Source organism: Sorex araneus, chromosome 1 (assembly GCF_027595985.1).
Source record: "Sorex araneus isolate mSorAra2 chromosome 1, mSorAra2.pri, whole genome shotgun sequence".
Lineage (NCBI taxonomy): Eukaryota > Metazoa > Chordata > Mammalia > Eulipotyphla > Soricidae > Sorex > Sorex araneus.
In genome coordinates, this window is record NC_073302.1 from 224,361,311 (window position 1) to 224,387,270 (window position 25,960).

The following is a 25,960-nucleotide window of genomic DNA, read 5'->3' on the forward strand; positions in this document are numbered from 1 at the left end:
GTCGGCCGCTGTGCTATCGCTCCAGCCCCAGTGCTCTGTTTTTATGGCTCACTGGTTCCTGATGGATTACTAACCAAAGAATGTTTGTTCCTCAGCAGAATTGTTATTATTTGTATTTTTGTTTGTTTGCTTTGGGGCTTACCTCTAGCTTTGTATTTAGGAATCACTCCATCGACTTGGGAGACAATCTAGGATGCTGGGGATTGAACCTGGCTTCTCCATTTGCCAGGCAAACACCCTGTCAGATGTACCATCACTCTAGCCCTCTTAGCACAAATTTTTAAACTGTGAGATTTACCTTTAAATAAAGATTCTAATATTAGCAACAAGGCTCACCCTGTAACAACATGTTAGTAATCTACACAAGGGCTAATTTTTTTTTTAGTTCAATCGAGATTGGTTGCCTTCTGCTTTATACCCCATCAAATATGGTGTGCTATTCTCAGTACATCAGTGGCATAGAGTGAGATACTGGACCAGGAATTCTAAAATTTTAAATGGTGGTACAACTGGAGTTAAGTTTTTAACTGGATGGTAACTTCAGGGCCCAAAGGTGTCTGTGTAGCTTGTTGCTCCCTTCGGAGATTTGTCAGTTTCTGGATCATGGCCTCTAATGAGCTTATATGGTGCCAGAGGCAGTTTGTGGACGTAACTACCAGGCTCCCAGAAAAACGAAAGCTAAATGAAGTTGAGATGATACTGGCTTCTTCTCCAGAGGCACGTGATAGGGTTCTTATGAGGATTAAACACGTTAATGCATGTGAAGGACTTGTAACCCTGGAGCATTGTAAGGCTTTCTGAAGCGTAAGACCACATTTATTTATCCATTCTCCAATGGTGTGGACCTGATGGTTTGGTGCTCGCACCCGGCAGGGGAGATCGCCCGTCCTGAACTCCGTGAGAGCCTGGAGATTTCCGTCACAAAACCCGAATACACATTTCAGTTGTTAGTTGTACAGTATTGCACTCCAATTTCCCAACCTCCCCTCTAGCCTGCCCCCATAGCAGGCCCATAATAATTTATTTTATATTGCTTATTACCTCTAAATGGCTAACAGAACAGTCGAAAAATATTTCCAGAACAGTCAAAAAAATATTTCTGTAGAAAAAAATTTGTGAAAATTGTTGTATCTCACCATGGAGACGTTAAGTCCTTGCCTGAGGGTTTATTGAGCTGTTACTGCGAATTAAGGCTTCTGTGTTAATGTTTTTGTTAGTTGAGATTGGTTAGTTTCCATGTTCCCTTCCCATCCAGTCTGGTGTGCTACTACTGGGATATCAGTGAGGTAGAGTTTGGAGGTGTCATGTGCCACAAATATGGCTGTGTGCTCCAGAAAATCCGGACTGTGAAACTGGACGGTCCAGCTGGGGACATGGTGGTGGTTTTGGGGTATGGGTGTGTCTGTCAAGACTGTTAGGGCAGGAGCTGGCTTAGCCCTCCCCCCCCTTCCCAAGATCCTTCCAGAGGTCTCAGCAGGAACGGGTATCCAAGAAACTCTTTGCAGCTAGTTGGTCTCTTTCAGAATGTGTTTGAGTCTCTGGAACAAGGCGGATAGATGCTCATGTGATGGCAGTGGTGGCTGTGAAAGTGTCACTTTCAGCCTGCCCAGTGCTCCCTGTCCTGGTCCCAGTGTTGCCGCCACTGTCCGTCCCTGTCACTGTCCCTCTTCGTCCCAAGGAGTGGTCATCTGAGTGACCTCTGGTCTCACATGCCCCACCGCCCCTTCATCTCACGGCCAGGGTGATCTGACCACGTGATTCAGCTCTGCCGTGAAGCCTTGCGTTCCTCTTTCCTCGGCACTTGATTTGGAATTCTATGCCCCGGTTGTCATTTTTCCTTCTCGACTCTGCTCCCCGCTAGCCACTGCCTTGCCTGTGTCTGTCCTGTCCCCTCTTGCTCTGAGCCTGCCTCTGGCCTCCTGCGCCCCTGCCCGGGCCCCTCCAGCCCCCCCCCATCTCCATCAGGACAGTGTTTCCGAGGCTTCTGCGCCTCCCCGCTGCTCCTTCAGTCCTTTGTCATTCCTCTGGTACAGCACTTACCGCCTGTTGACCTCTGACCTGTTGACCTCTGACCGAAGAGTCCTCGATGCTTTCCACAAGGTCCTGGCACACTGTAGGTGCCGAGTAAATTGTTAAAGGGCCCCGATTCTCCTGTTTAAAGGAGACTCCATGAGTTGCCCAAGGCTACGCAATTAAGTTATAGAATAAGAAATAACGTCAGATTGGGGCAGCCCTGCCCTCCGTCACATCTGTGCAGATATGTTTCCATCACAGAGGGAAGAGAGAGTAGCAGCTTTGCAACGAAACGGTTACGTTTGGACGGACTTTATTTTCTTTCTTCCTTTTCTTAAAACAGTTTTTCCTGAGGTACCAGAATTGACAGTACTGTCAGTCACGCTTCCCCTGCGGACATCACTTGTCACCAGAGAGCTGCTTCCCTGCGCTGTGTCCCTGGCCCCTCCCAGCTTCCTGCTCCCCATGGAAGCTGGGTGGACTTTCTTTTCATTTCTTCTCTGCAACTAGCTGCTTTTATTCGTCTTCTTGTTAAACTGTTTGTATTCTAGTCGTCCCGCCCCTGCCTGCCGCGGATGCCGTGTCTCCTCACCTCTCCAGCCTGGCGCTGCTGGCTGAGTCACGGCAACCATGGTCTCTGCCATTGCTCTTCCCTTACTTCATGAGTGAAAGTGAGTGAAATCATTGGTATTTGTCCTTCTCTTTATGACTCATTTTATTTAGCTTGGCACCTTCCAGTTCCATCCAAGTTGCAGTGAATTGCAGTTTTCTCTTTTCTGAGTAGTAGTCCACTCTGAATATATACCACAATTTACTTTCCTTTTCTTTGTGTGTGTGAGGGGTTGAAACCAGGGCCTCCTACATGCAAGCTCACACTGAGCCATATCCTCACCCTCATCCCCTGATCCCGTAGTTTCTTTATCTACTCATCTGTTGTACTAGCCCCTTTTATTTGATGCTTGTTGGAGGGACGTGGGGTCTTTCCCAGCAGCCCGGGGGCCTCTCTTGGCTATTCTGGCCAATCAGGCCACTATGAGGGTTCAGGGTGCAGTGTTACTTGGGTCTTTTCAGGGTTATCCTGCAGTGCATGGTACTGCCCAGGGGACCAAGCGATTCTAGGAATCAGATCAGGTCAGCCACCTGCACTACAAGACACGCACCTTCATTCACCCTATATTGCCTCCCAGCCCTGCACTGGCCCCTTCAAAAGTCTCTCTTCTCCCTTTCTCTCCCAAGGTCTATGGCTGGGGTTATAACGGCAATGGTCAGCTAGGCCTGGGCAACAATGGCAATCAGCTGACCCCTGTGAGAGTGGCAGCTCTGCACAGCGTGTGCGTCAACCAGGTACGTGTGGCCAACCCCTGGCTGCTAGCACCCACCCAGTGACCCTGCTGACCTTGGGGGATAGTGGGGATTCATTCTAGAAGAAATCTTTGCAGACAATTTTTCGTGCCTTCCTCTTCCACTCTTGGTATTATATTGTCCCTAAGTGCTAAGTCCCTGAGAAGGAACTTGATGGTAGAGGCACATTCGTCTTGAGAAATTGATGAGGGGTGGGGGGTGTAGGGGGGGCGGGAAAATCCAAGTCTCAGATTTCAGCTTTTCTGATCTTTTTTTAATGTTCCAGAAAATGTCAGTCGCCGCCTGACGAGGCATTGGCGTTCTGCAGGAGATGGCTGTAATCATTACATAGATTTTTTTTTCCCCCTGTCCTTCCTGTTTTCCTGTTTGTGGTAACCATTTCAATTTACTTGCAGATTGTCTGCGGCTATGCACACACTCTAGCACTAACCGATGAGGGCTTGTTGTATGCCTGGGGAGCTAACACGTATGGGCAGTTGGGAACTGGCAATAAAAATAACCTGCTAAGCCCAGCACACATCATGGTGGAGAAAGAAAGGTAACTGTGCCGTGCCTGGTCTTGGGGTGGTGTGTGACCGGGACCTCAGGGCAGGTGCACTGGGCTGTGGTATTTGGCTTCATAACTCGTCTGTTCATTAACATTCTACTTTTGAATGAAAGAGTTGACGTACCAATTAGACTGAGCACGAATGGACAGGATTCTGGTACATCTCTCTGAAATAACCTGTGATCCGCAGGCAAAGATGTGCCTTCACACAGACTTCTTGCTGTCTAGTTAGTATGAAAGTAAAATAGCTTCCCGTGCCCCCCCCATTATGTTAGTTTTGGGGTCACACTTGGTGATACTCAGGGGTTACTGGCTGCATTCAGGAATTATTCCTGGTGGTTCTCAGGGGACCAGATAGGATGCCAGGGATCAAGCCTGGGTCAGCCATGTGTAGGCAAACACCCTACCCCGTGTGCTGTCACTATGGCCTGGTAAAATGGGGTTAGTGCATTTAGATCTGCCCCTCGGAAGAACACAATCTGTTTCAGTATTGAGTTGATTGTAAAGCATGTTGCCGGAATAGATGCTCAATATTCATGAGCCCACACTGCTGGGCTTTAGGGTGTTGACTTCTGATTTGGGGACCCTCTTAAGTCCGAGTCCGTGTCCATTTGAACTGATATGTTCAGAATTCAGGGGCCCCAGATGTGCGCTCATCGGCAAAGTGAGCCTGTGAGGCTCTAGTAAGGGTGAGGAGAAAGTTGTATTTGTAAGAAAATAATAGCATGAAGGTGAGGTTTTCTCCTTTTTCTTTCTTTTCCCTTTTCCTTTCTTTTCTTTCTTTTTGCTGCTCTCTAATACCCCAAGACATTTGGTCATTGTCCATTCCTTTATTATTTTGTTCCCTCTTTCTAAGTTTTCTCAAGTGTCCAATGATAATTCTCCCCAAGAATGAGGTCAGGAGGGGGCCAGGAGAGAAGCCGCAGCTCAGTGTCTGGTGACTTGCAGCTGATGTCCCGGGCTGTCTGTGAGCTGCTCTGAGCATGGACTGTGAACTTACCCGGTGTGCTGAGCTGAGCCCTGGGCATCTGAGAAGGGAGTGATGTGCCTTTTCTCTTTCTGAAACTTTTCAGGGTGGTAGAGATTGCAGCCTGCCATTCTGCCCACACCTCTGCCGCCAAGACCCAGGGTGGGCACGTGTACATGTGGGGCCAGTGCCGGGGCCAGTCCGTGATCCTGCCTCACCTCACCCACTTCTCCTGCACCGACGACGTGTTCGCCTGCTTCGCCACGCCCGCCGTCTCGTGGCGCCTCCTGTCTGTGGGTAAGAACGCAGGCGTGTCCAGGAGCCTCAGGGCACCCTACTGGCAGTCTCTGCTGCTGGGTGTCACAGGCTGTTTTAGTTCTGGATTATGTGTGTTCTCCATCAGCTTTTGTACCCACCCCCAGTCAGCCTGTTGTTTCTCTCTGTTATTAAGTGTCTAGGGGCATTGTTTACCCTTCCACACTTTCATCCCGTTGAGAGGCGCTTCAGGGCTGGCTCAGTGGGAGCAAGTGTGACTGGGGGTACCAGGCCTTCGTTCCGTCACTGTGACCTCCCCACATGCCTCTGACCTCCAGCACTGCCACCCAGCTCAGCTTGTGAGCCTCCATCCCCACTGCTATGGCGAAGAAAAGCGGGCAGGTCTGTCCTGTTAAAGTGTCTGGTTCAGAGGCGTGGGGTGCATTCATGATGCTGCACAACCCCCACCACTCATCACGCATGCCCCACTGCCATCCACATCTCCTCTTCAGTACTTCAATCTGTGTTTTATTTGGGGACCACACTCAGCTGTGCTCAGGGATCTCTCCTAACGGGAATCAGGAACCAAACTGGCTGCCAGGGTTGAACCTGGATCCGTGGGGTAAAAGCATGCATCCTGCCCATCGTACTCTCTCTCTCTGGTCCCCCCCCCCACCCCGTACTCCGTACTTTCATCTCACAGACCTAATCCTATAGAGCATCCTTTCCCAAACAAAGACCCTTTTGTTTCACAACGCTAAGCTCAGGAGAAAATAGGGTCATTAAACTTATCATGTATTCCTTCCTTCCCTGATTGAAAATTTCACTGATTGAAAATCAGGATGGTTTGTTTCCCCGCCCCACTTACTATTGATTTGTAAGGAGAAAAATCTGTCAGGAGAAAAAATTCAGTATTGAAATGTCCCCTTTGAATATTTCTTCTTTGAAAAGATGTTGTAGTACTTGTTGCCAGAAACCAAGATGGGGCAAGGGTGACCTTGAACCTTCCAACTAGATGCAGAAGGAAACACTTCAGTTCCCTCAAGAGTTTGGGGTTTGGGGGTGAGAAGGGAGGAGAGATGGGTGGGGTTTCCACTTAGACTGCGAGATTCCCGCTTATCTTAGTCATTTCCTTCCTGTATTTCAGGGGTGACCAGCACAGAGGGCAGGGACACCTCCTGTTGGAGATTAGCTACCTTGCTTCTGCAGCGCAGAGTGCTCTCCGGGAGTGGGGGAGGGGAGGTGTTGGAGACTGTAGGCACCGGTCCCGGACTTGGGCAGATGCTCTTTCCTTGCAGACTTTGTAAAGCACACAGAAGGGCAGGAGAGAGTACAGTGGTCAGAACTCCTTGCCTTGTATGCACTCAACTCTGGTTGGGACCCCGATACCCATTCCTGGCACCACAAGACCCTGAGCCCCATGTTCAGTACTAGGTATCAAACCCAGGTCCACCATGTGCAAGGCAAGTTCTTTAACCCCTATATTATTTCTCCAGTCCTGTATTTTTTAATGATTTGGCCTGTAAGACTGGTATTTTTTTCCAAGTACGTATTTCATAGTTTACTTTTGCAGAATGTTTACAGTACTATGTAACTGATTTGTCAAATAAAGTATGATGTTTTTTGGGAAAAAAAAACATGAATGGATTATGTAATTATGTTTTGAAAGCTTTCAAATCTTAATTCTTGAGTTTTCTGATAATAATATACTTGTTGCTTTTAGAACATGAAGACTTTTTAACAGTTGCAGAGTCACTAAAGAAAGAATTTGACAGTCCAGAAACTGCTGACTTGAAGTTCCGAATCGATGGGAAATTTATCCATGTGCACAAAGCTGTTTTGAAAATCAGGTATTTTTACATGAGCTTGATGTGTCAGTAACCTTATTTCCTTTTTGCAACCTCTATTATTCCACAAAATGGATTATGATAAGAAATAGCTTTAAAAACTCTAATAGTATTGATTATTTCCCAAATGTCACTGATTATTTAAAATATTTTTTTCCTAGGGGACCAAAGCAATAGTATAGTATAGCAATAAGTATAGCAATAGTATAGCATTTGTCTTGCATGACCGACCTGGGCTTGATACTTACCATCCCGTGTGGTCCTACAGAGCCCCACCAGAAGTGGTTCCTGTGCACCAGGAGTAAGCCCTGCGCGCTGCTGGTTGTGACCCACACACCAACCAAGAAATATTTATTGTAGAATTACTGTTGATAATCAGATAATCATTGGCAATTTAACCAAAAATAGTTGTTCAAGCATTTCCATTAGCGAGCAAAACCACGTGAAGGCAGATAGTACCACGTTTCTGAAGCAAAACAGCTTCATTCTACTTTCCACACACATTAGAGTTTTGATAGCATGTGTTGAGGTGAGCAGCCGGACTTGAAGTGTTGACCAATAGAAAGGTACTAGTGTAGTGTCTATTGTTTTGTAGTTTTAATCTGTCTTCTGCAGGAGTTTTGTTTGTTTGTTTTTGTTAGTGGACCACAACCAGCAGTATTCAGGGCTTACTCTCGCTCAGCACTAAGGAATTACTTGGCAGTGTCCGGAGATTATATGAAATACAGGGGAGGGTGTCAAAGCTGTGTGTCAGCCATGTGCAAGGAGAATGCCTTGCCTGCTGTGCTATCACTCCAGCCCCCTCTCTCCTTTTTTTTTTTTTTTGAGTTAACATTTGGCTTACAAAAAGTGTTCTTTTTTTTTAGAGAATGAGAGATGTATGTTAGCTGAAAAAAGTGGTTTGATTATGGATATATGTACATAAAGACATTTGAGTACAAAGATAATTCCTAAGATTTTAGTTCCTAAATTTTTTCATTAAATTTCATTAAGTTTACTCATTGCATAAAGTTGGCTGTCAAGTTCTGTGATGTTAAGTTTCTAAGAGCAGCTCCTCTGTCAATTCAGCATGCCAGTTGTGAGCCCAGGAGAGATGGCCCAGGGGCCTGGAACGCATGCTTTGCAGGCCAGGACCACGTGGTCCCCTGGCCCAGCAGGTATGGCTGAGAAACAGCGACAGAAGCCTTTCTTCAGGCCTAGGGATGGAGCTCAGCAGTACCGCACTTGTCTCATGTCCAACACCCTGGGGGGTTCCGGTGCAGGGCACAGCAACAAGAAAAGACTCAGTTTTGTGTGTAAGACTTGCTTCTAGTTGCTTAGCATTTTAACAGTATTTAGGGTTTTATTCGTCCATATTTTATGCAGACTTTACGCACAAACAGCTCCCCCCCATGTACACACACCCCATGACCAGGAACATGTTTTGCCACAGAGCCATCATGTTATCATGTTCTGATGTGTCCCAGAGGAGCGGTTTGTCACCGTGCTGATTCTTTGTCCCCCAGGACATACATGCACATCTGTGCCTTGATGATATGTAGTGCTGCTGGGTGCCACCATGCTGGGTGTGTGCTCTGGCCCCAGGTCTGGCTGGCCCTGCCTTTGAGTGAGCCACTTGCCGGCCTAATGTGGATTGAAATGCATCCACATTCTTCTTGGAGCTGGTACAGAAGCAGAAGCACAGTAAAGAAATCTGCTCTGTGATTCTCTCAACCTCGGGACAGTAACTCAGCATATATTTCTTGCATTTGACCTTTTGCTCTTAATTAAAATCAAGTTTTTACCAAATTCCCTATTGTAAAGAGTATGGTAATGGTTTGCTGGTTGGTATTGGTCTTGAACATTCAAAGCTCCATTCACAAGGGAACTCCGGTTTTTACTTTCTATATTTTGGTAACACCTGGCAAAGCTCAGGGATTACTCCTAGTCATGGAAAGGAAAAAGTTTCCATCTTCCTGTCCCTGAGGGAAGAGCAGTCAGCTTAGCCCTGAACTCATTCACCTCGAAAACAGTCGTAAGAAAATGCACATAATGTGGGTTAGAGCGGTCATATGGCCAGGAGAGTCCTTACTTTGCATGGAGCCAACCCAGGTTCAATCCTCAGCATCCCATGTCATCCCCCAGGCCCTCCAGGAGGGATCCCTAAGCACAGAGCCAGAACTGAGCCCTGTACCCCCAAAACAAAAGAAATTATGCACATACATTAAAGAGATGCAAAGGAATCACTTAGTTGTTAGAGACATGTCCAAGAGTTTGAGCTCTTCTTTCTGAATTTCCTGAATTTCATTGTTGAAAATTAATATCTTGGCCTGGAAAGCTAGGACGGAGGGCAGGAAGCATTGGCAGCTGTGACCCTGATTCAACTCCTACCACAACATAGGGTCTTCTGGACCCTGTCAGGAGTAACCCCAGCATTGCCAGGTGTTACCAAGAGACAGAGTAAAAAGCAGAGTTCCCTTGTGAATGGAGCTTTGAATGTTCAAGACCAATACCAACCAACAAACAGGAGTAGCCCCTGAGCACCATTAGGTGTGGCCCCCAAACCAGAAAAAATAAAAGGTGTGTTTCAGTGTCAGCACAGTGGCTCAGTGATATTTGCGTTTTAAGACCCCACCCAGATCAATTCCCAAAACTAAAAAAAAAAAAGTCTTGAAAATATCTGTAGAAAATCCTTTTTAGAAGCCAGGCTAGTGAAGAGCTGGCTGGGAGTGTGGAAGTGGTGGCTGGGCCTGCTCACGGTCTCCTGGCTGTGTGGATCCCAGTGCCCCAGCCCACTTCTGCAGAAGCATGTCGCCCCCTCGAGCACCGACACAGGTGTGCGAGTCTCCCTCCCCACAGAGGCCCCACCACAGGAAGCAGGGTGGGGCTGGGACGGCCTAGGTGCCCCATCTTTGTGGAGTTCCCTTCAAGAGAACAGGCCCTCCACCTGATGTGGGGGCATCCGAGGGCTCTCTCCAGGGTGCCGCACGCTGGGCTGGGACTCCAGGCCTCACACACAGGCACATACTCTGCCAGTCGGGCCACACCCAGGGGCCACCCCACAAGATTCTTAGCACTTAAACAGGAAGTTCTCCTCAGAGCTGGGAGGGTTTGTGGAGAAGTTTCCCGTCTGGAGACTGGGGGGGTTGTGCTGAAGAACCGTGGTTCTGCTGCGAGGGGTGGAGGGCATGTTCAGGACCTGGAATGACTCTGTCTGGTTTCTGATGGACCTTGTGCTGTTCTGCCGCAGGTGTGAGCACTTTCGATCTATGTTCCAGTCTTACTGGAATGAGGACATGAAGGAGGTGATAGAAATAGACCAGTTTTCCTACCCTGTGTACCGTGCCTTCCTGCAGTACCTCTACACGGATACCGTCGATCTGCCACCCGAGGATGCCATCGGTACTGCATCCCCTTCAGAACATTCCTCCTCACGCCCTCGCAGGGTTAAGTTTACTTCTGCAGGCCTGGCAGCTTGATCATGGCTTTTGAAAAAAAAAAAGTGGGCTGAAATGATAATACAGCCAGTAGGGCACTTGCCTTGCATGTGACTGATCCGGGTTCTATCTCCAGCAACCCATATGGTCCCCTGAGCACTGCCAGGGGTAATTCCTGAGTGCAGAGCCAGGAGTAATGCCTGTACATTACCCAGTGTGACCCATAAACCAAATGACTTAAGTTAAATTTAAAAACAATTTTTTTAAAGGGCCAGAGAGATCGTCCAGCAAGCAGAACATTTGTTTTGCATGTGTCTGACCCAGGTTTGAGCCCTGAACATCATGGGTGTGGCCCCGAAACCAAACCAAACTAGCAGAGTTTGAAGAAGTTTTTTGTGTCGTAGATTATAGGGGTCTAGGGTATGACTTAGGGCTGGAGCATGTGCCTCACATGTGTGATGTCCCAGGTTTGATCCCTGCCATTAAAAGCAATATCCTGATTAAGTATGGATTTTTACTGTCAACTTTCTCTTTTTTGGTGGGGGCGGGGAGGCGGGGGTTGGCTTTTGGGTCACACCTGGCAGTGCTCAGGGTTACTCCTGTCTCTGCACTCAGGAATTATATTCCTGGTGGGACTCAGGGTACCATATGAGATGCTGGGAATTGAACCCAGGTCAGCCGCATGCAAGGTAGTCCCTTCCCCGCTGTAGTATGGCTCCAACCCACTGTGAACTGTCTTTCTTTTTGTACTATTGAAGTCAAAGTTGCTAACAGACTTAGCTTGTCATTTAGAAATAACATGAGGTGGGAAGTTCCCTTTCCCCCTTTAATATTAAAAGGAAGTATGTAAAAGCCATATTATAGTATAGGTCTATTAAAGACGTTGGGGGAGGTGGGGTGGGAGGTAAGGCATAAAAAGAATTTCCTTAGTAAAATTCAGAGTATCATCACCAAGAGAACTCTGCTGGTTCAGTGAAGCAGAGTACATGTCTCTCAGTGATGGGGATTGCCATGAACCCCGGTCACCCCCATTCTTTGCACCTGTAGGTCTCCTGGACTTGGCGACGTCTTACTGTGAAAACAGACTGAAAAGACTCTGCCAGCACATCATCAAACGAGGCATCACCGTGGAGAATGCCTTTTCGCTGTTCTCTGCTGCAGTCAGATACGATGCAGAGGTAACATAAAGTACCAGGCAGAGACCTGCCCCACGCCCCGTGCGCCTGCCCCTCTTCCCGAGCCCCACCTGGGCCACCTCACTTCCTGTCGGCCTGAGGTGGCGCATTCGTCCTGCTTCTTCATGCTCTGCTCACAGTTTTCAAGCTCTTTGGCCTCTGCTTTTATTCTACATTAACATAAGAAACTGATGCTTGTGAGTTGGGGTGGGGAGAGTACATCCCTAAGTGGACTTGCGAACATGACATTTAGCTTCAGGTGTATTTCTCAAGGCTAATGTGTATAGACCCCGCTCTGCAGTATGCTTTCTTCTGTGTATTTTGTGCTCTGGAATTCTGTCACTGGTTGTAACTTCCATTTACCTGTGTGTGAAGAACATGCTCTGGACTCCTTGTTTGTTTTTTCAGTGGACTGAAACCCTTTTCTGGGATTCATAGATATTTAAGGGAATCTATGATTAATGGGCTTGGGGGAGTCCTGAAATTTTGTGTTTGTGTGTATCTTTTTGAAGTTGAGAACCAGCGTGCATCAATTCCTCCTGACTGAGAAAGTGTCTCATGCTCATGTGTGGCCCCGTGGTCCCTAGGAAGCAGGAGACACCGGCTCATGAATGTTTGCTGAAGGCTGGGAGGGTGAGTGTTGGAAATTCAGGGAGGAGAAGAGGCGGCAGTTAGCAGCTAAGGAGTTCAGGGTGTCCAGCCAAGGGCAGTGGCATAGTCGCCCTTGTTTGTGCCGACAGGTGTACTTTGAAGTTCGTTCTTCAGGTGTCTTTGACGAGGCCCTTTGATGAGGCCAAGTGCCTGCAGTCAGGCACTTTACCCAACACCAGCAGAGATACGCAGCTGTGGCCTTGGTGATGAGGGTGTCTTGTATTTTAGATCATGATGTCTTGGTTTTTTTGTTTTTGTTTTTTTGTGTTTTTTAAAATGTATCCTGCTGTTACCTGAGATTATATCATGATTATAAATTTTTGATAAGGTCAAATATAGCTCACTTTCTCTGTGGCTTTTTCAGAGAATGGAATGATGATACAAGTAAATCATTTCTAACCAGAAATAGCATGGTTCTTTTTCCCCCTGCCCTTCCTTTGTTGAAATTTTTTTTAATTAGAAATGTCATCTCCTTAGATTTTTCTATCCACCCCATGGTATCATTTTAAATTGGTCTGTGCCTTTCCTCTTGGCTTGGTGACTAATTTGAGAGTTCCTGTGTCTCTTCACACCCCTCACTACTAATGAGTCCCCTGCACTTTAAGCTTATTCCTGTGAGCTCTGTGTCTTGCTGACCGAGGTCATCAGAACCACCTTGACCAATGCAAGTATCTCAGCTCTCGTTGCTGGAAATTTCTTCCTCAGTTTCACCTGAAATCTGCCCCAGGATGTTTACCAGAAACATCTTCTTCCACTTCTCCTGTGCCAGCTGCTCATTTCCTTTATTAGTTTTTTTCCCCCCTTATATCGTGTTATTAAATCTCCCCTTACCTGGCCCTGGGGAGATATATAGCAGGTAGGGTGCTTGCTTTGCATGCAACAGACATGGGTTCAGTCCTTGGTACCCTCATATGGTCCACTGAGTCTATCAGGAGTGATCCCTGAACAGCTCCTGGTGTGACTCCAAAAAAAAAAAAAGAAAAGAAAAGAAAAAGGTGAATAAAGCTGCCCTTACTTGAGACCACAAATACATGCTACTCAGAGTCCTTCCAATGTGGGCCCAGAAAAATACTTGTTGAGTAAAGTGAATGAAACACATGGAACTCTCCACTCTGAAAGTGTGCTTTTTCAGAAGAATAAAATGCAGAAATGTAGACAGGAAATCCAAATTCAGATCACAAATATGACATATTCCATGTAGAAAAATTAGAAATAGCAGCCCACAAGAAAAAGAACCATTTTCTTAAACTAGACTGTTTCTGCTCTGATCATCAGTACTGCTGAAGTTGATTTCTTTCATGCTTTCTAGAACACAGCAGAAATACTCTACTCTAGGCACATGGTCTACAGCATGTTGACAGTAGGGCTCATGCAGATAGTGTTCCAGCACCACGCCTTCCACCAAGAACTGCCTCCACCATTGTCCCCCACCCCTCTGTATACCCTCCTTTGTGGTAAGCTTCCTATGAAGACCTTTCCTGTTGCCTTTGGGCGTTTGTTACTCCCCTACTGTGTTCCCTGATACCCCACATATCAGATCGTTCTTTGTCTGTTCCTCTCCCTTTAACCTCACTCTGTGATACTCTCCAGATGCATCCATGTAGCAGAAAACTGCATGGCTTCATCTTACAACTGAGTGGTTTCCATTGCGTGGATGTGCCGTAGCTTCATCCACTCATCTGTTCTTGGGCACTTAGATTGTTTTCAGACTTTAGCTACTGTGAATTGTGCTACATTGAACAGAATGAATTTTTTTTTCTTAATAGGGTTTTTGGCCACACTTACTTTACCAGTAGACAAAGAGCTCCTACTACGTCAGATGGAAATTAACTATAATAACTATTATTTTCAGGTGCTGGAGCAATAGCACAGCAGGTGGGGCATTTGCCTTGCACATGGCCAACCCAGGTTCAATTCCCAGCATCTTATATGGTACCCTGAGCACCGCCAGGGGTAACCCCTGTGCATCGCCAGGTGTGACCCAAAAAGAAAAAAAAAATGTTATTTTTAGAGTTTAAATTGGGGATAATGATTTTTTTCTTCCTTCTGGGCTAAAATGGCAGTAATATGGAGAATACCTGCTTCTCATGTTCCATCTTTTCTAAGAAAGTTATTTTGGTTCCTCCAATCCTCCTTTTTGCAAGATAATTTTGGAGCAGATGTACACATATAAAAGCAACATGCTGACATATTAGTTGCAAAGATATCTCAAAGTAAGCTGCTTATTGTGATTTTTTTTTTTTGCGTTGTGACTGCATTGTCAAACTTCCTGCAAGTTTTAATAAAAGGCAAAGAAGGACTTGGGACAGCATTTATATATTTCTTTAGCAAATGAATATTCAGGGAGAATGTGTGAATAAAACATTCTAAGGACAGTTCTTTATCACATTATAAAAATCTTAAATGCTCTATACGCTTTGTTTTCTGGGAAGTTTATTTTCATGTATATATTATTTAAGTACAAAACTTTCTAGAAAATTCTGTTTGCGAACCAGATAAATAATAGGTAGGGTGATTGTCTTGCATGTGGTTGACCCAGGTTCAATACCTGGCATCCCATATGGTCTCCCAAGAACCACGAGGAGTGATCCTTGAGCTCAGAGCCAGGAGTAAGCCCAGAGCACTGCCAGGTATATCCTTAACAAGCAAACAAAAAAATTATATTAGCAACTTAGATCTTATACTGTAGCTTTTGTGGGATGCAATAAATCCATGTATAGGAATCTAATTCCAAAATTGACTTGAGGTGAAAAGTATTGGAAAACTCAGTGCTGAAATCCAGTGATTAGATTTTTTTTTCTTCTTTGAAAGGGCCAAATGAAAATTTTTCCATGATTAGTAAACTATCATTTCCGGGGGATGAGGTGGAGCATGGAGTGTGGTAGTGAAGGAAAGTGCCTGCCTTTATTTTTTCCCATGTGACAAGATTTAGGTATATTCCAAATAACAAAAATAAAACCTGAAATTGTTTTGTTGATCTGGAGTAATTTATGCTTGAAAGACTGTAAAATAATTCTGGGTTTCTGATTTCCAGGTTTCTTTTGTGGTCACTTGAACAGGTTGGGGCAGGGGTGCGGCACTCTTTGGCCACCTGGATTGTAAATCTGAAGGGGGCTGGGCCCTTTTACAGGGAGTCTTGGGAGTACCTCTTATAGCTTTGACACTTCTTAAGGACTGGGGAAAAAAAATTCCCTTGGACGGAGCATCGCCTTTTTTTTTAGGGGGTATATTTTGAGGGGGTATTGCCTGGGAGGCCATACCCATTGGTGCTCAGGGATTAGCCCAGGGCCTGCCCCTGCCAGTCTTGGGGGACTGTATGGAGTGCCGGGGATTGAACCCAACTGGCTGCATGCAAGACAAGTACCCTGCCTGCTGTCCTGCATTTAAAATTAATTAATTTACTTTATTTTGGTGAAATAAGTTTTTATTGAAATTTATTTAGAAAATGTGAGGGGAAAGAGAGGGAGAAGTACATGTTCAAAAGAGAACAAAGCCTTCAGAGTAGAAATAGCCAAACAAAGAAACAGACGAGCAAATGAGAGATCTGTTCAAGGGAGAGCATGAGCTTGAAGAATGAGCCCCTTGCATTAAATTTTTTAAACTGTGGATGTTAAAGACCATCAGTTTTCTTTGTTTTAGTTAAAAAATGGAAAAAGAAGAACTTATTTTTTATTAAATCTTCAGAGTGAATTTATGAATTATTTCAAAGTAGCAGTTTTTATTTTGATCTTCTCTGCTAGTTATACCAAGTCTGATTATTTGAATTGCCTCTGTCAGGACTTTAGAGTAATTTCACTACCTAATGTCATAAACACGAAGCTTACTTTCTGAAATACCAAAATGCTGTGGTACAGCTCGAGGTTTTACACTTCTCATCTGGAGACCTTGAGGAAACTCATTCTGAAGTTTTTCCGTCTATTGGTCAAGTTTCCCTTCTCGTCTTTCTTTGAAATGTTTCAAGTCCAAGAAATCCTCTTGTCACTGACTTATTGGATGAGTGAGAGTTGCATAACCTCTTCTAGGTAATTGGAGATCTGCTCACTGATGGAATGAGCTGGAATATCCTGTACATTCTTACAATAGCTCAGGATTTTCGGAAGGACGTTGGTCTGATTGGAGCATCCTGGGCAGACTGGCCAGTCCATGGTTTCGGAGTAAATCTCCTTGTAGAAAGATTCTGTGGGTCTTACTGTCTATCCAGCTGCGGTCAGTGCTTCCTTCCCAGATCCTGCCTTATCCCAGGTTCATTTCTTTCGGCACCACAGAGTTAGAGTGTTCCCAGTGTTCTCAAGTTAGACTTCCAGTGTTTGAAGCATTTAATTGGCTGAATACTGGGAAATCTGAGCATTCCCAGCAGGGGAGGAGTGCGGTTTGATAGCCATTCAGACTGACTTGTAGTTAGAAGCACCGCTGGAATATACCTGTACTGCATAGAAGAGTCCATAAAGCTCGGCTCAAGGTAGTCTGCACTCTTTCTGGATACTTTGAATTCCAAATTCATAGACAAAGGAGTGATGAGGTTTCACAATGCCAGAATTTAGTGTCTTCTTTTCTTTGAATTGGAAATTATAAAATTATTTACTATTTAAAGCTCTTGTTTGATTCATGGCTTGAATAACTTTGTGCTTATGACTGGCTGATACTTCATCCTACTATGTAGTTATGTATAGATGGATCAGTTTTCTGTTTTTGATAAATACATTTAAATATAACTCTTCCCTCCGTAGAGCCGTTTGGTTGCCATTAGGTGATAGTACACAGAGTATTAGTGCTTTTTCTTTGATAATGGTGTGAGAGGAATTGTTTTATAGCTTGTTTAACACTTTATCATATATACAGCATTATATATGCTGTATTCATCCCACTGAGAATTTCTTATTTTAAAAAAATGAGTCCAGAGATGATGCTGACATTTTAAACACAGTTTAGATGACCTGAAAACAAGACTCCGGGCGTAGCTGATCACCACGCCATGGATGAGGCTTATCTTTGCTGACTTCATAGACTGGCCTGGCCCCGTATTTCAGATGGGGACAGAGACCTTCAGAATAAGGAAGTATTTCTGTGCAGAAATCTGCATTGAGAGAACAACTTTTACGAGAGAGTCGTGTTTGTGGAGTCTTCCCAGTTATCTAGTGCTCTCATTTCCTAGAGACGGGAAACTTGAAGCCACCATCCTGTTATTGATACACTGCTGAGCTTCTGTTTGATAGAACTCTTAAGTGTTGACTAATAATTTTTTTCTAAAAAATGTATTTGAGACGAGAGCTTTCAGCATATTTACTTTTCAGTAGTCTTTGTGTATGTACGAGGTATATAATTCATTTATGTTCCAAGTGAAAGAAGCTTTGGTACATTTATACAATGAAATACTTGGGCTTTAAAAAATGATGAAGTCAGGGGATTTGCTGCTCCATGGATGGATCCTGAGAGTAGCATGTAGAGTGATACTAGTCAGAGAGGGACAGATAGAGAATGAGCTGTCTCATATGTGGGAATACCAAGAAGCATAATAAGGCAAAACCAATTCCCAAAGGCAATAGAAGCTACATGCGAATTGGTCTTTGGTATGAAGCTTCCCATGGGGGCGGGGTGGGGATGGGGAGGGAGATAGGAAAGGGAAGGGACACTAAAGTGGTATGCATATACCTGTCATCACAGTATTATGACCACAGGGGAAAGTGCCTGCCGCAGGAGCACGCAAAGGGGGTGGGAGGGAAACTGGGGGTACTGGTAGAGGGAACTGGGCTGGTCTGAAACCATTGTATTCCTGAAACTCAATCGTGAGTAACTTTGTAATTCATGGTGACTCAATTTAAAACAGGAAACAGAACATTAGCTTTTTGCTGGGGATGAAAGGACATATGAGCATAGACAGAGAGATTTTCATTGTTCTGGCTTACCACTTCTGAGTGTTGGAAATTGGTGATTTCCATTTGTCTGACTGAAAAAAAAATGTTCCTATGAATATTCCTCTCTGAATTGATTCTGAGAGATCAGTGTGGTGGAAGTTGTAGTATTCGTCGTGGTGTCAGAAACGAAGGCCTTTGTAGTTAGGCAGTCTTGGTGAGTGAGCTCACCTGACTTTATGATCCTGGGGCTTTTGTTACCAGTGTGCCACTCTTGACTGATCTTACCTCTGTCCCTTTTCTACTTCTTGTGCTCTTTTTCCTTTAAATATGACTCTATTTTAATTACTGTCTCTGACTTTTTCAAGTGTGGCAAAACATGGATACTGGACTCAGGCTACTCCTGAGCATCTTGAGTGCTCTGAGGAAGGCTGCGTTCCTCCTGAGGATTGTGTGTGTGTCCAAGCCAGACTAGGGCAGGGTTGTGGTGTGTCTCTCTCTCCCCAGGATTGTTGATAGACTGTGAGATTTCTGGCCTCCAACATCTTCCCTGGGGGCGGGGTGGGTCTGGAGAGAATTCCAGTCAAAGTTAATAAAAAAAGGCCTTTTCTTGTTTTTGTTTTTGTTTTTTGTTTTTGTTTTTGTTGTGTGTGTCCAGGATTTAGAAGAATTCTGCTTTAAGTTTTGCATCAATCATTTGACAGAAGTCACACAGACTGCAGCATTCTGGCAAATGGACGGCCCTCTGCTAAAGGAGTTCATTGCTAAAGCCAGTAAATGTGGAGCCTTTAAGAACTGACGCCCAAGGCTGCTGGGCTGTGTGAGTGCTCTGGGGTGCGGGTGATGGTGTGTCGCTCAGGGGGCCCCCACCCCCTCGCCCCCCGCTGTGATTCTGCTGGTGCTGTGATCTGCAGGTAACAATCCCATCAGGCTGTGGAGGACTCTGAAGGCTGTCTGCTCTCCTCGCCCCGCCTAAACGACTGTCTCCAGTGTGTATTGTCAGTGAGGCCTGACTGGGCTGGACCACTGGCCCAGGGGGAGGGTTTAGCAGGCCGCTTTCTGCTGCTGATTCAGATGAGAGGAACGTCTGTACTCGGACAGGGGGTGCTCATGTCCCTGTGCCACAGCAGCACCCCTCTCCATGCCCCAGGAGCCGGGGGAGTTAGTGAATCGTGCAATAGATGGAGCTGCCCCCACTCCCCTCTAGACACGTGGGGCTCACTGAAGCGCTGCATTGGTTGTTCTTTGGCAGCCTGACTGTGAAGGGACAGTTAGGTTCTGAAGGATTTTGTTTATGTGTTTGTACTGTTAATGGCTTTTTGTAACTTCATGTATATCAAAAATAATATCCAATTTAGTATGAATTAAGCCTATCGAAATGATAATCATGTAAGATATAAATTTCTAGATTGACTTAAGCACATAGGAGTACTAAATTAGACTACTGTGAGAAGTTGATAAACTTCCTTTGGACAAGTTTTATAAAATTAGAATCTCCATTGCTATCCAGTGGTATTTTATTAAGATAAAATTTGAGAACTTATTCAAAATGTGAAGTTGCCCCTTTTTTTCAATCCTAAGAGGAAAATGACGACACAAGTCAGTAGACTCTTGGCTTTCTGAGCCATGGCTGTGACATCATCAGATCTGCTAAATGACTCAAAGAAGTGGTTTTTAAAACCAGCTTCCTTATGAACTTAAGGAATTTTAGCTAGGCCTGATTCCACCCCAAATTTCCATATTTCAGATATAGCCACCTTTGACTTTTGATTTTTCTCTCTCGTTTTGAGGTATAATATTTAGTGCAATTTAATTAAAAAAATTTTTTTAATTAAATCACAGTGAGATGCACAGTTACAAGGTTGTTAATGATTGGGCTTCAGTTATACAATGTTCCAACACCATCCCTTCACCAGTGTACATTTACCACCACCAGTGTCCCTCGTTTCCCTCCCACCACTTCCCAGCCCCTCATCTGCCTCTGTGGCAGTGCTGTTTAACTTGTAAAAAGGATCAAAATGATAGTTTTCTGAGAAGTTCCTATGTAAAATCATCTTGCCAGTTTTGTGGTTGTTTTTTTGTTGTTGCAGGTTTCTTGGTTTGGGGGTGTTTTTGTTTTGTTTTTCGTCTGGTCTGGTTATGTGACTGGATAGCAAGGACGTTTACTGGCCTTCGAGTTCTGTGCCCCAGGCCACACTGACCTCCTGGGAGACATGCCTCTGCTCTGCCCTCAGCTGGACCCGCTCCTCTCGCCTACTCCCTTCCCTCCCAGACAGGAGCAGAACAACATTATTGGCAAAATGGTGAAGATATACGGTGGCTCCTCTAGTAGCAGGTGTTTTTCAGTGTCTGATGGGAGGTGGCGAGTCGGGGAGAGGAACTAGAGAAGGAGGCCCCAGACAGGAGTCACGCAGTGTTGCATGCCCCAGCAGCCTGCCCCTGCCTTGTTTGATCATCTTGCGGATGTTTGAAGCTCAGTGAATTATTAGTCAGGATTAGTTTTGCAGAAAGATAGAATTTTTCTTAGGTTGATAAATGCACATTAATTTATTAACTAGGATGGGTAGTATTTGTAACGATCACTGTAGGCATATCATTGTCACACACAAGAACTTCAGTATGTTTACTATTGCTCTTACTTGAAAAAATACCCCCCCAGGCACAAATAAAAGTAGTAAATCCATTTTCATAGATCATTCATTCATTCAACAGATATTTAATGAGTTCTTACTGTAGGTGAAGAACCACTTCTCATGTTAGTTGATGACTGAATACTTTATATGAATGTAGTAAAGAGAATAGGAGTAAGTCTTACACAAAGTAACTTATCTTTTTTTAAAAAAATACTCTTATTTTTCTACTTGGTTTTGTTGTTAATTATAGCAGGAGATGAAAATTATTCTTTGAATTGCTTTTTTTCACCTGGTGTAGTCTAAAAGCCAAAGTATTAATTTTTCTTGAAATAGCCCGTGATGTTATCTTGAACTTTTTCTTTTTTGTGATACTGGGGATTGAACCCAGGGTCTCCCATGCAAAAGCAGGCACTGGACCACTGAGCTGCAGCCCTGGCCTTACTCTTGAACTTCTTACTGGAATAATGTTTGATACCATAGAATATAGGCTGCATTTATGTAATGTTTAGAGTGGCATATTAATAAATAAAATAGTCTATTACAACAGGCGTGTAGAGTTGTTTTTCTCCCTCCCCTCAAAAATCAATAATATGCAGCCTCCTTAAGAAGGACGGAATCATGACGTGCACCGCTGGGAGGAACAGAAAGACATTCTGCTCAGTGGATGGTCACAAAAGGACGACATGTGCAGTTCCACTTCATGAGCTCCCTGGAGCAGCCTCTCCCAGCCAGCGGCCACAGGAGTGTCCCGTGATGTTCTCAAGGAGGCCGGCCAGATGGGAAACTTTTGTTAAAGGGGGGGGGCTTTATATGTTTATAATAACATTGAGTTTTGCAAGATTAAAGAGTTCTGTGGCTGGATGGTGGCAGTTGAATGTGCTTAAGGTCACTTGTACTGTGCAAACACATCTAATCTTGGTTATCATGGTAAAACTTTCATTGTTACAACTAAAAAGATCAGAATCAGAACTTCTTTGCAGGTGTTGGTAACCACCATGAGCATATCAGATGTTTCACACTATAAAACCTTTCGTTTTTATTATTGCCAAAAGATAGTATAGTTGAATTGTTAGTTTAAAAAAAGAAATCTGGATCCTTTGGAGGTACTCTGGATGACCATAAAAGACATTCTTACCTCAAGAAGAGTATAAATTTCTAGGAGAGAAAAGAAGCAGATTTAGGCATTAACAGAACATTTATAAACAGCTTTTCTTAATGTGAAGCTGATAGTTAATAGGAGAAAATGTTCTGATGCCGTTTCTGCAGTAGAAAGAATATTCACATATGTTCCTTTGGCTTCATCCCCCAGATAACAGTGACAGAAGTCCAGGTGTAGGACTGACTGCACGTGAGCCCAGACCTATGTTAGGATGGAGAAGAAGGGCTGGGTGCATGAGGAAGAAACATTGGCAAAGGGGTAGAGGAGATGTCTCTGTCTGAAAATATTTATTTCCTACAGCACTGGACATTGGGCCCTGCATTTCCCGTACATTTTATTTTCCAGTTGTCATATTTTGTACCGTAGGGCAGGGGGATTAAGCTTAGCTGACGTATTCTGATTACAGTTTTCACCAGTGATAGAGCTGAAGTGGAAGTCAGGTCTCTTTGTTTGCCCAGTGTTTACCTTTTTGTGACATTGCTCCTTTCTGCCAGTTTACCAGCTGTGCACAAAATTAAGATGTGAAGTCAAGTGGGACAAAAGTTTCTTATGAAAGTTTCTTAGAAAATTTTCTTTAAAAAGTTTCTAAATAAAAATCTTGATATCAGTACTATTAGTCAGAGAGGCCTTGCTGTTAGATGTAACTAAAGGAGGAAGTTGAATTTCGAGGAATCATCTAGACCAGGGAAATCTTACCCAGCGGGTCTGTAGAGGACTCTTGGTATCTATCAGTGTTTAAGTGTCTGAACTGATTTGAAATTTAGGAACTACCATTCAGATTTGGAAAGATGATGAATCAGAGACCATGTAAAATAGTAGAAGTATGATGTGAGAATTTCATATTGCTAGCCATAAAACTCTGAATTGAATATTGTTGAGAAAAACCTTATCAGTCACAGTCCATTTTTGCATATTTCTCCTGATGTTCTTATTCAGAGTCTCATTTGAAATTTAAATATTTTTCCTGAAGATGATGTATGCCCATATAGTATCTGCTGAAAAGAAATGTAAGTAAACATGGGTAAATCTGGCATAAGCAGAATATTCGAGTTTTTATTAAAGGCATTTGGGACTGACTGGAACCAGTTTCAAAAATAACAGTTTTGGGGACAGAAACATAGAACAGGGGTTAAGGTACTTGTGGCCAACCAAAATTTGATCCCCAGTACCACTTATGGTCCCCTGAGCACCCATTGGGTCTGACCCCAAAACCAACAGAAAAAACAGCTTATGCATATATCCAACAATAGAGAGTACATGGGAGCTTGGGATGTGGTAAGTAAGCAAATCACAAGAATTGTGAGTTCTTGCCTCAGTGCTATGCTGTAGTCTGTGATGAATGATAAGGGGTTACGTGGAGTGACACTGAGGCAAAGTGCGCTCAGATGGAATAAATGAGAAAACTGTCAGGAGAGCCGCAGGAGCAGCAGTTGGTTAAGGTTCACAGCAGGGAATGCAAGAAGGGCTCGGGGGAGAAGTGCCTGGGTGTGACTAAGACCAACTTAGCCTACAGGAGTGGAAGAGGGCTGAAGGCAGTGGGCTGGCGCACATCATGGAAGGATTCCTAATGCATAGGGGAAAGGATGAGAGGTATGATCCAATTGATTCAGAACAGAACATTTTGTTTGAGAGGAGCAGTTAGGAGAGTAGGACCAAGGCAGAGGCAGTAAACAACCTCGGCACGAACAGTGAGAGCTGATGAGGACTGAGCTACATGACTCATGAGACAAGAGAGGCTTAGTTTCGTTCTTTGACTTTTATGCACTGTGGTTTACAGGACTGCTACTGATAGGGTTTCATGTGTGACACATTCCAGAGTGTTCCCGCCACCTCTGTCCGAGTGTCCCACCATCATGATTCCCCCACCACTCCCCTGTGGTAAGCTCAGTCTTCATCTCACTGATGGGTGGTGCACTTTTTACGGGCCGTGACTGTGCTGGTAACATCTAGCTTGTAACCATGTCCGGTTTCTGGCTGAAGAAATGGTAACGCATACGAAGACAGAAGACATGGAAGTTGAACTGGAACTCAGGTTTCTGTTTCTTGAACAGAACACAAGGTTTGTGTTAAGTGCTGAAGTTATTCAATATCTTTGGACTGCTGTTGGCCTACTTCATACTGATGTGGTCTCTCCTCTATTGCTATGGGAAGGAGACACGAGAGGGTCAAGGTTACTCAGTAGTTTCATAAATAAGCAGTGACTTAATGAGGTTTCCAGACCTCCTTACTGCATGGGGAAAATCCATAGGCTGTGCCCCAAACGCAGTGTCTTGTGGGCAGGAATGGATTCTATTTTTTTTTTGCATTGTTTACTTCTCTAATTCATGACAGAATTCTAGGGTTACTGTGTACATCCCACCATCTGTATAAATAGCTTTTTCTAAGTTTGTCAGTAACTCAAAACAGTGACTATAATCTTTATCTTTGCTATGTACATTTGTTGGGAGAGGATAGAGCATGTGGTTAGAAGATCCAGGATATAACTTATAAAAATGCAATCAATTTTTAATGTTAAAAGCTTTTGACTTTATTTAGAAATAGGAAATTTTTTATTGTGGAAACTTAGGAAGAAGATACTTTGGGCTTTATAAATAGCAGCATTCAGTGGCTATGTCATTTCTTTTGAAAAACACAAGCTTTCTTTAGAATGCCTGTATGAATTTTCCGGAACATCAGAAAGGCTAGTCTTTATCAGTCGGGGTATAAGTTTGATGATTTGATTCTTAGGTAGCTCCAAAGAGTGTTTCCTGTGGTGTCACACGCCACTAGGATCCTCCACGAATAGAGACCCAAGCAACCCACCTAAGTGGTGTGACATGTTCCTAACATGTAACTTTCACATGGAAGAATCATGCTGATGAAAGTTCCCTACTAACTAGGGCCAAGGGTGTGACTCCGCAATACAGCACAGACTTCGCCTGATGGGACATGGCTTCAGTCCCTGGCACTGCACTACAGAAACAAAATATTTAGAGACTGATGTGTTTAACAGGATATCCCCAAAAGCACTGCACATTTTCAAGACACTATTGTAAAACATACTATAGCTTAAAAATATTATCACCACAGAGACTGGCCCACATCCAAAAGAGCAAAACCAAAAGAACAAAAACAGCTGGTGTTGGCGTGGATATGGGGAGAAAGGGACTCTCCTTCACTGCTGTTGGGAATGCCTACTGGTCCAACATTTTTGGAAAACAATATGGACGTTTCTCAAAAAACTAGAAATCGAGCTCCCATTTGACTCAGCAATACCACTTCTGGGAATATATCCCAAAGATGCAAAAAAGTACACTAGAAATGACACTTGTATGTTTATTGCAGCACTATTTACAATAGAATCTTGGAAAAAACCTGAGTGCCTGAGAACAAAGTTAAGGAAACTTTGTTATATCTACACGATGGAATACTATGCAGCTGTTAGAAAAAAATGAAGTCATGAAAATTGCATATAAGTGGATCAACATGGAAAGTATCATGCTAAGTGAAATGAGTCAGAAAGAGAGGGATAGATATAAAAGGATTGCACTCATTTGTGGAATATAAAGTAACATAATAGGAGCCTAATACCTAGGGACAGTAGAAATAAGGGTCAGGAGGATCACCCCACGGCTTGGAAGCCAATCTTATGCACTGGGGGAAAAGATAGCTGGGATGGAGAGAGGAGCACTAAGTAAATGATTGGAGGGATCGCTCGGGATAGTAGATGCATGTTGAAAGTAGACTTTGGGCCAAACATGATGGCTGCTTGATACCTGTATTGCAAACAATAACACACAAAAGAACAGAGTAAGAGGGATTGTGCCTGCCACAGAGGCAGGAGGTGGGAAGGGGGGCTTGGGGGAGGGATATTCGGGGCATTGGGATGGAGAATGGGCACTGATGGAGGGATGGGTATTTGAACATTGTTTGACTGAAACAATCATGAAAGTCTAAGTCTGTAAATGTATCCCACGGTGATTCATTAAAATTAAAGAAAATTAAAATTAAAAAAGGGGGCAGATTTCAGAAGTCAAGAGGAAATATATATAGTGAAAATCTATAACTCAAAACATTTTATATCAATTCATTTTATAAGCATTTAGG

The 25,960-nt window shown here is 44.2% G+C and overlaps 1 protein-coding gene across 4 annotated transcripts in view; it reads left to right on the forward strand.

Moving 5' to 3' along the window:
* Nucleotides 1-21,263, forward strand: part of RCBTB1 (RCC1 and BTB domain containing protein 1) — a 55,409-nt gene extending 34,146 nt beyond the window's left edge. For all 4 annotated transcript variants that reach the window (XM_055143501.1, XM_004604487.2, XM_055143512.1 and 1 more), the window contains exons 7-13: nucleotides 3,250-3,357; nucleotides 3,771-3,913; nucleotides 4,996-5,186; nucleotides 6,868-6,994; nucleotides 10,221-10,372; nucleotides 11,455-11,585; nucleotides 18,741-21,263. In XM_055143501.1, coding sequence (XP_054999476.1) covers nucleotides 3,250-3,357; nucleotides 3,771-3,913; nucleotides 4,996-5,186; nucleotides 6,868-6,994; nucleotides 10,221-10,372; nucleotides 11,455-11,585; nucleotides 18,741-18,881 — 993 coding nt within the window. In that variant the 3' untranslated portion in view covers nucleotides 18,882-21,263. The remainder of the gene's footprint in view (nucleotides 1-3,249; nucleotides 3,358-3,770; nucleotides 3,914-4,995; nucleotides 5,187-6,867; nucleotides 6,995-10,220; nucleotides 10,373-11,454; nucleotides 11,586-18,740) is intronic.
* The last annotated feature ends 4,697 nt before the right edge of the window (nucleotides 21,264-25,960 follow it).